General features: G+C 39.8%; 1 protein-coding gene across 1 annotated transcript; it reads left to right on the top strand.

Moving 5' to 3' along the window:
* Positions 1-1,660: 1,660 nt before the first annotated feature.
* Positions 1,661-13,190, top strand: prkg3 (protein kinase cGMP-dependent 3). The gene is made up of 22 exons (XM_031322586.2): positions 1,661-2,002; positions 4,109-4,198; positions 4,564-4,626; positions 4,784-4,910; positions 5,109-5,275; positions 5,445-5,558; positions 5,809-5,914; positions 6,070-6,133; positions 6,506-6,583; positions 6,682-6,770; positions 7,934-7,999; positions 8,191-8,238; positions 8,355-8,396; positions 8,519-8,630; positions 9,627-9,763; positions 9,958-10,047; positions 10,435-10,576; positions 10,708-10,871; positions 11,153-11,269; positions 11,584-11,646; positions 11,843-11,918; positions 12,336-13,190. The coding sequence occupies exons 2-22, from the start codon at positions 4,111-4,113 to the stop codon at positions 12,420-12,422; spliced, it is 2,040 nt and encodes a 679-aa protein (XP_031178446.1). The 5' UTR covers positions 1,661-2,002; positions 4,109-4,110; the 3' UTR covers positions 12,423-13,190.
* Positions 13,191-14,275: the final 1,085 nt, after the last annotated feature.

Genomic DNA, 14,275 nt, shown 5'->3' with positions numbered 1-14,275 from the left:
GTAATGAGCGATAGATAAGAGAATGTCACATCTGTACTGTGGCCACTTTCAGTCCACATGATTAGTGTGTGTGTGTGTGTGTGTGTGTGTGTGTGTGTGTGTGTGTGTGTGTGTGTGTGTGTGTGTGTGTGTGTGTGTGTGTGTGTGTGTGTGTGTGTGTGTGTGTGTGTGTGTGTGTGTGTGTGTGTGTGTGTGTGTGTGTGTGTGTGTGTGTGTGTGTGTAGTAGTAGTAGTGCACTGATGATACATGTGACTCAAGATTATAGCAGCATATGTTGCTAATTGTTGGCTTATTGCGTTTTATTTGCTCATCAGCTCCGTGCAGATGTTCACCACTTTCACTTGCCTTTGACTGCTGTGTGTTTTTTAATGGACAAATGTTTTTTTCTGTTTAAGTTTGACTTCTGTACTATATGAGCTATAACCACAATCATGTTGTGTTTGCACTGTCAGTTAAGATTCTTACCCTTCACCTGAAAGAACTTTGGGCATTATGAACTATATATTTGTTTTTTTGTTTATTGAATTACACTTGAATTAAAGAGTGACAATAATACAAATTTTAATCTCAGTTTGTGATTTTACACAAGATGTCTGTAAAATGAACTCATTCTCATCAGCGGCTGTGGTAGCAACAGGACTCCAGCCTGGGTTTGTTTTGACTGACTCGTATCACCATGTTGGTCTTAATGGAAAAATGTTATAACACACGCACTGCCTGCCAACGAGTTCACTCCGGTTCCACAGAAATCCAAGAACCTTTTTTATCTCTGATCGGTGGGGTCGTTTATGTCGTTGATTAACCAGACAGAGTAACAATAATTAACTATGACCAATAAAGGCCCACACCCTCTGTCACAACGCTAACCCTTCAGCCTCATTTAGAATCATTTAATGACGCTGCAGCCTGGAAAAACATCCAGTGGCATCTACTTTGTGGAAAAATAAGAACCTAATGAAGTAGGCACTTTTCTAACTCTGGCAGATGTAATCAGCGTTGTCCTGGTTGCCCTCAGCTTTGAGAACTTTGTCTTGATTGCCCTCAGCTTTTGAGAACTCCAGATGTCAGTTGGTGAATGGACTTGGATTTATAAAGCACCTTTCTAGTCTTCAGACGACTCAAAGCGATTTAAAATGCCACATTCACCCCATTCACACACACTCATACACTGATGCAAGGTCCAATCTGCTCATCAAGATCTAATAATCTCATCATTCTACACTTCGATACACCACAGTCGCCCCAGTTATGTGAATGTGTCGCTTAGAGAAAAAGCACTACCTGTGATCATATTGTAAAGACATATGGTAAGAGAGATGGTAAAGATAGTCTTTGAATAACTGTGGACCTTTTTCATTGGTTTACAAAAACATCAAGGTAGAAGAAGCTGGAAGAAAGGGTTTCAATAACATATCACTGCTTAATGTCCCAGAAATCACAAATCAGTATTGCAGTTATGTTTTAAAGTAAAAAAAAAATCATTTTGAGATCAAAAAAAAAAAAAGTGCATTTTGCATGATTTTTACACCCCAACTTCAGCTATCTCCCCAGTCCATCCTCCTCCTCCTCCTCCTCCTCCTGCCTGTATACCTGGTGTGATGGGAGGTGCCTCAGGTTATCGTTAATAATTCAACACCAGAGCGGCTGAGATTGACAGATAGAGAAAAAGAGGAGGAAAGATTTAGAGTGAGAAAGAGTGAGAGAGAGAGAGCCGGAGAGAAGTAAAATTAGTGAAAGCGGAAGAGCAGAAATGGCAATGTAAGCTGAGAAAGTGTGCGCGGTAGAAGAAGTAATGCTAGAAAGGGTTGCAAACTGCATGCTTTTATCTGCTCAGGTGTGTCTGGGGGTCAGGCAGGTCTCAGATATTGAACACATAGGGTCTCTACAGCTGAAAGTGGATCTTGTGAGCACTTCAAGGTGATTATTTAGCTCCTATGATCCATGCAGCCTCTATAGGCTGGACAGACATTCATCTACTCTCCTGATCCGCACAGCCTGCAGGTGAGTGTGACTGTCTACATATCACGACATTGTGATTTTGAGAGTTGGATGTCACGATGTCAAGAGAGGATTGCTTTCAAGTACCTCAATATGTTTAAAGTGCAAATTCTGACTGATTCAGGCTTCTAAACAGCAAAATACACCTTTTTGTGCCTTCCCTCACTGAGGCACTAAAGTTGTTGCCATCGCAATTTCATTAAATAAAAAGATGATGATCTGCATGTTCCAAAAAAAAGACTAATATCCAGATAAAGAGTCTTCTCTTTAACACACCGCCAGACTAGACACATGCTCTCTCCAGGTTTCTATTACAGAGCACCTTATGAGAATTCAGCTGTAGTTACACTTTGCATGAATAAGTAATGAGACAGTATGGAGTGTACAGTTTGTATTAGTATAATGATGATCAGTCAAGTATAATGTTCCTCTTGTGCAGCTGAAAAGCAGACTGAATTTTTTTTTTTTAGCTCATTTTCCATTTCCCCCGGAATCATTTAATCACTACTTATGTGAATGTTGTTGGCTCCTAAATTTCATTGATCATTGTTAAAAATATGTATCAAACTTTATCGTCTTTAAGAGAAAAAAAATACCTAAAATATCTCAGTATTTCGTAGCCATTGCATCATCTAAATAAAACAGCCAATACACAACCAGCAGCGTGTAGGCGAGTAAGCGAGTTAACTGTGAGTGTTTTTTTCTTCAATAAATGTTGACCAGCAGGTAACTAAAGGTTATCATCCCAATCTGCCCCAGTTGTCTTTCTTTGTAGCTGCAAGTTGCTAGAAAGCTTACAAATTATGTTTGTCCACAGCTCTGTCTGTGCATGTTTGATGTGTGAAAAGTTAATGAAAATCCCTAAGGCAAATTTGACTTCCTGGTATGTAGCGACGTGTTTTTTTTATTGCCGTTTCTGTTCCCTGTACCATTTTAATGGCCATTAGGCTTTGTCATTCTTGCAACACAAGCCTGTTAACTCCTGCCACTGCAGCTGCATTGTGTTATGCACTGGACTAGATGGTTACATTGTTGTTGATTGTGAATCATTGGTTTAATGGAAAGATATCACATCCAATTTAGGTGACTGCTGTCAACATGTTTTTCAAAGGTCTAATGTTCTCATCCAACTCCTTGTCAGTATCGCCTTCTGTCCAGACTCGCATCAAATAAACAGTCCTCTTTAATGGTGGAACAGGAGCCATTTCATATTTTTTCACCACAGTTTGTTGGGACTTTATGATTCCCTTCAACATCATGTCTAATCTCAGAGCTGTCCAATGTTCAGGGTGAGGCAGTGGTAACAAGGGGGGGGGTCATGTGAGCACAGTGAGGCAAACAGCTCACCCACCTCTGGCTTTATTGAAGCAAGTGTGTTTAGGATATTGGCCCGTTAACCTTGTGCTTGTAATGATTGCGATGTTTGGCCTGTCAATAGAAGTGTAAACATTTTTCTATTAAAAGCTAAATGAAAATGTTGGAGGAGCCTCTTATCAAGGCTTTTGTGTACAGATCATCTGCATGACAAAAAGATAGTGGATCTGGTATTTGGTTAACCTATCTCATGCTGTGACAATTCATTTGTTTGCAATCATGCGCACATATTTGTAGCTAAGCTTGTTTCACTCTCAAACTTAAACACAAAATTATACCACAGGGGTTGCTAATGTCACACATTATTGCAGAAGCACACGCAGAAAGAATAAATAAATACATTCACATACAACCTGTAATAAGTGAGCTAATAAGGAAGGTTTCTGTACTAGTTTGACAGCTTCTGTGCCTTCATCAGGTACAGTATTAGATCGGTTACACAAGCTGTCAGGGTGTGACAGCATTCAGAAAGCACCCTGTTGACTGTCCATCATTAGTCTGCATTATTCAGCGGGGCTCTTGCTGTGTGCAGGCAGCGCGGTAGAGTTCAGTGCCTTGTGAAAAAGCCATCAGTATACAAACATGCACACAGTCTCCCCACACATATCAGCATGTTTGGTTCTGTATTTTCTGTCTGTGTTCAGATGCATAATTTGAATTTACCTCTGATTGTGCTGCAGTTCATCTTGCCTCCCATACATCTTTATTTCTTTGTATATCCCCCCCCCCCTGTAGTCATGGAGAAGCAACTAGAAGAGCTGAAGCAGCAGCTAGAAAAACAATGTATGATTAACCAGGAGCTGCAGAGGCAAAACAAAGATCTGGGTGAGTACAATCATAACTATATCACATCAAAGAGGAACTTCACATTAAACCACACCCAATAAGGAATTGATCGCCGTAACAGACTTTAAAAAAAACATCTTGCCAAACACACACATATCGGCTGATGTTAGCTCATCCTACATATATTGTATCTGTGTATATTGGCACTAGAGAGCACTGACACATTTATTTTTGAACCATAAGATGCCCTGTTCAGTACATATGTTAGTCACTTTAATAAATAACTTTTAGGGGTTGTCATAAAAACCTTTTATATTAAGAAAATGAATGCACATGCGCTATAGAAGCATGTTCCTTGTGATGTTTTGTACACTGAATATGCTTCTCTGCTTTTATTCTTATAGAACAAAGACTGCAGGAGAAAGAAAAACTTTTGCAGAATCTGGACAGTCAATATCATAATCTGGGTAAGAGGACAACATGGGCACCAGGGGCGGACACACACACACACACACACACACACACACACACACACAAACTAGGTGACCTTTGATTCAACATTCAGTTGCAGCCGTTTTACAGTAGTTAACCCTCTCTTTGCGTTCCTCTGTTTGTCTGTCTCAGAGTTTCCCTCTCAGAGCGGTAATGAGATTGAACCGGAGGTCAGGACGAGCCGTGCGGCTGTCATTGCCTCAGAACCGCTCCCTGAGACCCTGGAGATTACACGCATGAGGGTTAAGAAGAATGTCAGGTTGGTAATCAGTACTGATGACGACAGAATGACTGCCTAGGGTTTTTTTTTTTATTTGCCATTGTGACAAATCTGATGTAATTGCTGCACACGTCAAACACCCAAGTAATGTATGATGGGTTTACATGCTGCGTGGGAGCTCCCATGAGATTTGAATGACCTTAGATCAAGATGACTTCTCTCACCTCCCATCATCAGCGAGACAAACCTGATCGTCAAAGCCATCCAGAAGAATGACTTCCTGAGCCGCCTTGACGAGGAGCAAACAGCCATGATGGTGGACCTCTTAGCGGTATTTAACTTCAAACCGGGAGATGACATCATTAAAGAGGGCTCTGAAGGAGACAGCATGTACATAGTAGCAGGTGGGGACACGCCCCTGTGGCTGCATGTAAATTATGTTCTAAGGCTCTCTGTTTTGATTTGAAAACCCCTTATTTAAAAATAATCATCAATACAATATTATAGGTTGAACATATATTTAGAAAACATATTTCTCTATAAAGCAACTTTGTTTTTCTTCCACCTTTTCAGCTGGTGAGCTCCTCGTCACCCAGGCAGGCCGGAACCTCCGCAGCCTAACCACTGGTGATGTGTTTGGGGAGCTGGCTATCTTGTACGACTGCAAACGGACAGCAACAGTCAAAGGTCAGCCCCTGTAATCATGACTCTTGGAAGTAAATATTACAATGGGATTGTTTAGCTTACTATAGGTATAAATATGTGTTTTGTGTGGTACCTTGGGGTTAGTTGTGTTTCTAGCAGCTGTTTAAGGGTCTGCATCTGTGTGTTTCAGTTTTCTTTAATTTAAGTCTATAATGGCCCCTTTTACTCTTTTCTAATGACAGGAAAGCCAGACTATACAGTCTTAACTTTTCATCACTGTCACTTGTTGCAGCAAAGACAGCAGTGCGTCTGTGGTGCATGGAGCGACAGACCTACAGGACGATCATAACCAACAAGTCCAAGAAGAAACGGGAGCAGCTCATGGGCTTCTTGAAGACGTGAGTTTATAAACTCAGCAGCAAGTAGAAATTGAATATCTTGTTTGATTTGGTTTCCTCTTGCGTCACACTGCCATAACAGTGCTTTTTCATGGCTTAATGAACCATACAACTATTTCTAACGCTGCTGCTATATTTTCTATATGCTGTCACAGGTCTCATACTCTAAAGGACCTGAATGATGTCCAGTTGTCCAAAATCCTCGACTCTATGGAGGAGGTGTGTACTTAGATGTCCCGCTGTAAACTTTGAGTTTTACAAGTGACTGTTACTCGTGTGAAAACACAGTAGAAATCCAGTTTTGGTGAGCTAATTAAACACATTTTTAAGCATCTGTTTTTTGAAGATAAACTCAAAAATAGACGGTCATTAAGTTAAATTCAAAGATGCTTTTTTAGTTCCTGAAATGCTGACATATTTGAAATCTCAGTAGCCTGGAAAGAATGCATTTTCAAGGCACTCTTTGTAATATGTGTGGCTTCTGTAAATCACATTTTTAGGTATTTTTAAAACGAACATATTTGATACAGTTTTGTCAGTATATGGAAATGACCCTTATTATTCTGATCATGCTTGTTTTGTCGTCCCCAGGTGAAGTACCAGGATAAAGATGTTATAGTTCGAGAAGGGACAGAAGCAAACACATTCTACATCATCCTCAAAGGAGAGGTAGGCCTCCCGTGGTGTCATCTAGTGTGCACAAACTCATATTTAAATATTGATTGTTATCTCTTCCTCCCTCTCATGTATGTCCCCCCCCCCCTCAGGTCCTGGTGACTAAGAACGTGAATGGGCATCAGAAGCAGATTCGTAGAATGGGAAAAGGGGAGCATTTCGGGGAACAGGCCCTTATACGGTAACCATGGCAACACAGCACATGCCTAAGGGCATTTGTTGGAGACTTGTGCACTATCCACTGCTCTGTGCACCTAATTTTGGCTGGTTTTGCTGATCTCTGACATTATGGTTGTAGCATCTGACGATTATTTTCTAAATGTGAAAATCGTTGAGTGACGTAAAAACTGATTCACCAAATTTAGCAGAACCTTTCCCTACATTACTCAGTGCTGTTGATATGCAAATCAACCCCTGGTAAAGAATATAACATTCATTTAGTTTCTTAGTTTTTCAATTTCTTCTGTAGCAAACCTGTAGCTGGATGTTGTGAGTGTCTGTATAACTGCATAAAATCATAGTCATATACAAACATGTGTATAATCTACAGTACAGTCACATACTCATTGGTTTGATAATATGAGAGTGATACTGGCTTTTTGTAAATGTATATTTATTGATTTTATATATTTAACAAGTTATACATAATAATGATTAGAATAATAATAATACTAGTACTAAAAACAAAAAACAAATCCACATAGAAAAAAAATGTCAATTAAAGGTGCTGTAGGTAGGATTGTGAAGATCCAGGACTTAGCCAAAGAGTTTGAACATCGACAACTTCTCAGTCCCTCCCCCCTTTCTGCTAAAGCCCAAACAGTCTCCTAAGCCCCTCCCCCCACAAGGGAGAATGAATGCGTGTGCATGAGCAGTGATTGACACGCAGTTAGACACCCCCCCTAGCCATGATTGGAGCATCTGAACAGGGAGCTGTGGATTTTTGCAAATCGCACTACAGGCTGTAGGTGGTGCCAGAAGAGCTGGATTTTTTTTTTATTACCTGCTTCATGTAGTTCTACTGGAACATAGGGTCAGTTTCAGCAAATAGGACAGAAAGTTAGTTTTATAAGTCTTACCTACTGCATCTTTAATGACTAAAAAAAGCAATTAGACATAAAGAAAGGAACATGAGACTAAAACATAGTAAAAATATGACCACACACATAAGATTGAGTATGGCGACCATTCCTCACAACAAAATGAGTTTGTGTCCTTTGTCTCACCCTTTAAGTTTTATTAAATTTTTGACCCATAAAAATCCGTTTGAGGTGTTGACAAATGTATATTTACAGTAATGACATTTTTCTGAGTTCACTGAGTGCAATGTTTTTCCTCCTGCAGGGAAGTGTTGAGAACTGCCACCTGCAGTGCTGACGGGCCTGTTACCTGCTTCTCCATTGACAAGGAGTGAGTCTGAGTGTAAATGAATGTGATGTTCCTGTTCAGTCAGGCTGTTGCTGTCTGAGAGAAAGAGAGATCCTTCAGCGAATTCCACCAGTGTATTAGTTGTCTGTCACTGTTGCCTTGTTTGCACTGTTTGCTTTTTGTTGTGTGCTTTTCTAATGAATGCAGTTTGTCTAACAATGCCTTTCTTTTAGGGTATTTGAAGAGACAATTCCCATAGAACACCTGGAGCTGTTTGACGAGTATGTACGGCAGAACACTTTTTGTTTTATGACCATGAATCTATTCCCCCATCTTGGGGAGTATAGTGGGGATGTGTAAATGACTAATACTGTCCTGATTCATTTATTACTCCCAGCTCCAAAGTGCTGCAGGAGGCACAAGTTCCAGAAAGGTCGAGGTGAGTTGTGGAAGCTGATAAGACTTGCAGGCTGAAAGATGTAACACAAACATGTAAATCACACAAATGGTTCCTTGAAATGAAATAGCATTAGTTAAAAGTTCTCTGTGTGTCTCGGTCAGTCCCAGCTCCACTCTGAGGTTTAAGGACCTGGTCCCTGTGCCATACCAGGAGGGTCGCTATCAAGGAGATCCTGTCACGCTTGGAGTTGGAGGGTTTGGTCGTGTTGTGCTGGTGAGTTCCAATATTCGCTGGAATGTAAAATGCATCAGTTCTCTTATACAAACCATATTAGTATTAGTCGTTTCTTTGAGTGAGTACAGCAACTTTTCATCATTTTTTTTCTGGTTAAAATACATTAGACTGAAGCCCAGTAACAAATAGAAGGACTGGAGCTAGAATCTTAAGGGACTATATGAAAATGATTGGGATGTGGAGAGGGGCTGAATCTAATATTGTATTTTATTGAAAAGCAAGGCCCTTCCATGTGACAATTATATTTACCTTGGACCCTCCCCTTAACAAGTGAAGAAAATAGTATCTTACTTTTAAGGAAATAGCTTTTTACAAGGGAAGATTGAAATAAAACAATTAAATCAGAGATGAGAAAGAGACCCACTCCTGTTTTCCCCAAAGTTTTCAACTACCCCCCCCCCCCTTTTTTTTTTTAAAGATTTTTTTGGGACTTTTTTGGCCTTTATTCAACATGACAGCTGACAGGAATTGAACCTGGGCCGCTGCTGTAAGGACTGAGCCTTAGTACATGGGGCGCACGCTCAACCAGGTGAGCTACCACGGCGCCCCAACTACCCCCCCTTTAACAAAACATTAAAAAACAGATAACCCTCCCCCTATTCTGAGCCCTCTCCCCGTAATCATTTTCATACAGTCCCTAACAAATCCAAAGTATGCAGAAAGTCACAGAAAGAAAGTTCAAACTATATTCTACAGTATGCATAGGAAAATATCAGGTAGCCTGTCGACCTTTCAAGATATTAATACCACATTCAGAAAAAAAACATTGACATTTCTATTTTACTTTTAAAGTTTTACCAAAAATGTTTCTGTACCAGTTGAGGACATCTAAGTTTTGCTTGTCGTGTTGTGCTTGTATCACAAAACCTTGTATTTTAGATTTTTGTGTGATATTGTAAATTTACATTGTATATAAACCCAGGACATTTAGCACAAATAGCTAAGTGATGATCATCGTTTTGATGTCATTCTAAGATGACCACAGTGAATCATGGGACATATTACGCCATGAAACGAGTCAGCAAGAAGCTCATTGTTGCCAAGAGACAGGAGGAGCACATGTTGTTTGAGAAAAAGATCCTCAAAGCCACCCAGTGTGACTTCATCGTCAGGTATCTACGATCACGCACGCACGCACACACACACACACACACACACACACACACACACACACACACACACACACACACACACACACACACACACACACACACACGCAATCGTTAACAACATAACATTCAGTTTAATGTCCAGAGAACCTGGAGGTGTTGGTCTTTAATCCTGCTTTTCCATTCTCTTCCTGCAGGCTTCATGCAGCTTTTAAGGACAAACGATACATCTACATGGTCATGGAGTTCTGTGCTGGAGGAGAGATCTGGACCAAACTCAAAGAAGTGTGAGAAAACACAGACAACGACTCATTTCCTCATTTAGATGTGTGTTTGTTCAAGCAGAATATGGGTGTGCTGTTACTCAGGGAGATCAATGCTCAAAGTACAGTAAAGTTGCACCTATAGCTGCCAGTATCTGACAGAGAAATACAGTTGAAGCTGTTACCCAAAGAGCAATCTGCAGTGCTAACAATTAAATAAACTTCAGTTTTTCAGAGCTGTTAGTGCCCAGACAAATAAAGATAGATAGATAGATAGATAGATAGATAGATAGATAGATAGATAGATAGAAAAGTGATGGAAGGTAATGAATTAATTAACAAATTAAAGCGAGCAGAGGAGGAAGTTGTTGGAGAGGGGTGTTTGAACTTTCCATGTCTCTGTAATTTCAGAGGGCGTTTTGACGAGCCCATGGCTGTGTTCTGCACTGCCTGTGTGGTGGAGGCCTACGCCTACCTCCATAAGAAGAACATCATGTACAGAGACCTGAAGCCTGAGAACCTGATGCTGAACATAAAGGGCTACGTTAAACTGGTGAGTACCAATCTGTGTACAGTATGTGTGTCCGTTTCTTCAAGCTCGCTAGTGTTTTCACATGTAGGTGCTTACCTACCTGCTGGTATGATAATGTGCCTGTGTGCATGTGCATGTGTGTGTTTCTGCAGGTGGACTTTGGTTTTGCAAAGGAGTTGGTGCGTGGTGAGAAAACCTACTCATTTGTGGGTACTCCTGAGTACATGGCCCCAGAGATCATCAAGAACCAGGGACATGACTTTGCAGTTGACTTTTGGTCCCTTGGCATCCTGATCTATGAGCTATTGGTGGGAAGGTATTACATATTCACCTGCCCTTATTTGGAAGCAAGCATTTCTGCTGTCTCGTATGGTTCATATCTGACAAGCTTGTTTTATTACATGACCTAAGATTTTTCATTTTTAAGTAAAAGAATGATTTTATGTCACAAGAGGGTCACATCACAAATGTTAACCAGTAGATGGCAGCAGGGAAATATGACATCTGCACAATCCAGTATCTGCAGTCGCAGGTTCAGGTTGTTTTTTTTATGTCAAAACATTAAAACATCACTCTTCTCTCCTTTTAACTTGTCAGCCCTCCATTTTCAAGTTCAGAGCCTCAGAAGATTTATGCCAAGATTTTGGACGGGGTGCTTAAGTATCCACCTTACATGAGCGAGGCAGCAAAGTCCATTATCAGCAAATTGTGCAGGTGAGAAGATTATATTGACTGCATGTTAATTAAGATGTAATTTACTTATAATCCCTTATGAATGAAAATGAACTCAATGTGTTGCCTGATAACTTTCTAATAAAATAGAGATCATATAATATGTATGTGAAGATTATGGATTATTATGGATGTTTGAGTATATCATACAGTTACACCCAATGTGAATTATGAATTATGGAACATATCTGCACTGTATCACAATATGCACTTTTAGATGCAAATCCCTTGAAAAGTGGAAATAATTGGATGTAAATGTTGTCAGTCTGAATGATGTCTTGTGTTTTTGTATGCAGACCTCGGCCAGGTCAGAGGTTAGGAAACACCAAGAATGGAATCAAAGATGTCCGGCATCACAGGTAACCATGGCAACATGTCACATGTTGATTCCTCATAACCCTAGGGTGAAAAGGCACAGAAAGCACCAGTTGGCCTATTTTATTTATTTTTTGTTTTTGCTCGTATATTTCTCCACTGTTGACTGAGCTTTTGGATTTTAGTTATTTCTCACTCTCAGCATGTTTGACCTGTAATGTCCCTCATCTTTCCGTTCAGGTGGTTCAGCAGTATGAACTGGCACAAGCTGCGAGTAGGTCAGCTCGACGCCCCCACGGTCCGGCTCATACGCAAGGCGAGTCAAACCTAGCGGAGTTTCTTTTACTATTGTGCCAAAAGTGACTTATACCATTTGTTTTGGTTAAGGAAAACAGAGCCAAAGAACAGCTGGTTTACTTCCAGAGATGATTTTGTACAGTCACTTTTAGGACTTTTAAAGCCCTTTAAAACGTGGTTTCAAATAATTCCCTATGTATTTATAACATTGAATATGCATTACTAAATGTGCAACAATCAAAGTTACATTTTGAAATAAAAATCTTTGGCAGAAATGTCAAATAAATTGTGTGCTAATATTTTCATGGCCTTTGACTTTAATTTACATCAGAAGAAACAGGCTGGCAGGGACAGACTAATAAGTCACGGTTAACAAGACTGTGTGCATCTAATACATCCTCAATTTTCAATGAACTATAATCTTTTCCTCTTTCAGGGCCCCTGCTACATCAACTTTGATCGTTTCCCTCTGGATCAGACTAAAGCAGAGGAGGAGTTCTCTGGTTGGGACTGTGACTTCTGATATTTTGACTCCTGATATTAAAGGTTCAAAGGCTTCACGTGTTCAGGATAACCTCAGTTTAAAAGAAAACATGATGGCAGTATGAGCTTCATATTGAAATAAACATAACCCATTTCATACTAATTTGATTATTAAATTAGTGTGGAACAGCAGAGAATCACCTCTTCCAAAGTATGTATTTGAAGCTTCTCTGTTGCCATAGAGAGAAAACCATCTAGGTGGCAAAGAGCCAGATGTATGAGGAGGTGTTGAGAAAGCATAGGACATTCTGTTTCCAAATTCAGTACAGGGAGATTTGGTGCCTGATGAAGTAGTGTGAATAATGTCATGCATATGACACTCTTCACTGATTAGAATAAAACTCCTGTCCATGTGCTTGCTAGCTGAGAAAAAAAAATCGCTTGAGTGCTTTTGTACAATCTGTACAAACGGCCAGCTCTTACCAAGCCAACAATAAAATGGATACTGATGTCATATCTGTATTGTACTCCATAGTGTATTGTTCTTTTGGATCTGTGTTAGTTTTAGTGATGAAACATTCTTAACGGCTTTTAGCAAAGCTTGTACATGCTTTAGTATTGTTAAAGTTGTTGTTTTTTATTGTTAACTGTCACTTTCTTGAGGAGTTTCTCCTATGTTTTTGGATAATCTGACCCTTTTTGTGGATTATTTTGTGGATTATTTTCATGCACCTTGATTGTATCTTAAAAAGATCATAGAAACATTTCTACATTACTCAAGTTTACTAAATAAAAGTGCTCTTATTTGCTTGAGTTAGTGGTGTTTGTTTCATATTTCTTTTCCACCATTGTATTACAATAAAATCCCAAGTGTGAAACGTTGCACATTTATTTTGCTGTTATGGGCAAATTGCATAAGCAATGGATGAGTGAACAATACAAAAGGGGAAATATTGTGCTTATAAAGATATTATTAGAGAAGGAAACTATGTGGAACAGAGTGCAGCGTTTACAGGTTTAATCTAGTTGGTTGCATCTGTTTGTTTGACTCTGGAGGGGTACACCTGTCTTTAATGGCAGCAGGATTTAAGGCAGGAGGAAGGAATCCTTTTTTCCTTCCTGTTAGTGCCTGTAAATGTCCTACTGAGACTATTTTTCCACACCAGAAAAAGAAAACTGACATGAAAGCAATCATATCTTCCAAAGGGGAAAGCTACAATACCAGATGTTTCCCTCCTACAGAAAAATAGAAAACACCTTGACGTCTAACGTTTCATGCATTGACAGCAATGTCTCAGAGGATGTACAGTGTAGGACAAAATGATCTCTCCACAGTAGTGAACTGTGGTTTCCTGCTCCCCTGCATGTATCAACATTTGTTTGTGGACAACCTTGTTATACCTGTAGTGCCTGTGACATGAATGAAACCAGAGGAAAAAGGATTAAAGGATAAAGCTTGTGTAAATCTATTCCACAGGTTTCTTGCTGTTAACAAATCCTGTGAAAACACCAAACAAACAAACAAATTGTTAATCACTTTCTCAATCTCTGACTTCCCTTCTCTGTATGTGACACTGGCAAAGTAATTTCCTAAAACAGCTGGGCACTGTAGTTTTTAACAGTGGTTACTCAAGCAGAAATCAATTGTGTATTTGTTAAGGACTATTTTCAGCCACGGATGAGTATGCATTTGGTGCTTTTTGTGAGTATTTGCAGCACCAGGATGTTGTGTGTGGGATTAACTCAAAATAAAGTGCCTAGGTTCATTATAATGAAACATCAACCATCATGCATCATACAACAATGGAGCTCTACGGCACAGAAGAACAAGATATATCAGGCTTGGATACTTGCTGGGAGGATGAATTCATTGTTGGTTTTGGTGTTATAATG

Source organism: Sander lucioperca, chromosome 19, assembly GCF_008315115.2.
Source record: "Sander lucioperca isolate FBNREF2018 chromosome 19, SLUC_FBN_1.2, whole genome shotgun sequence".
NCBI classification, from domain to species: domain Eukaryota; kingdom Metazoa; phylum Chordata; class Actinopteri; order Perciformes; family Percidae; genus Sander; species Sander lucioperca.
This window is presented reverse-complemented; position numbering and strand designations above follow the sequence as displayed.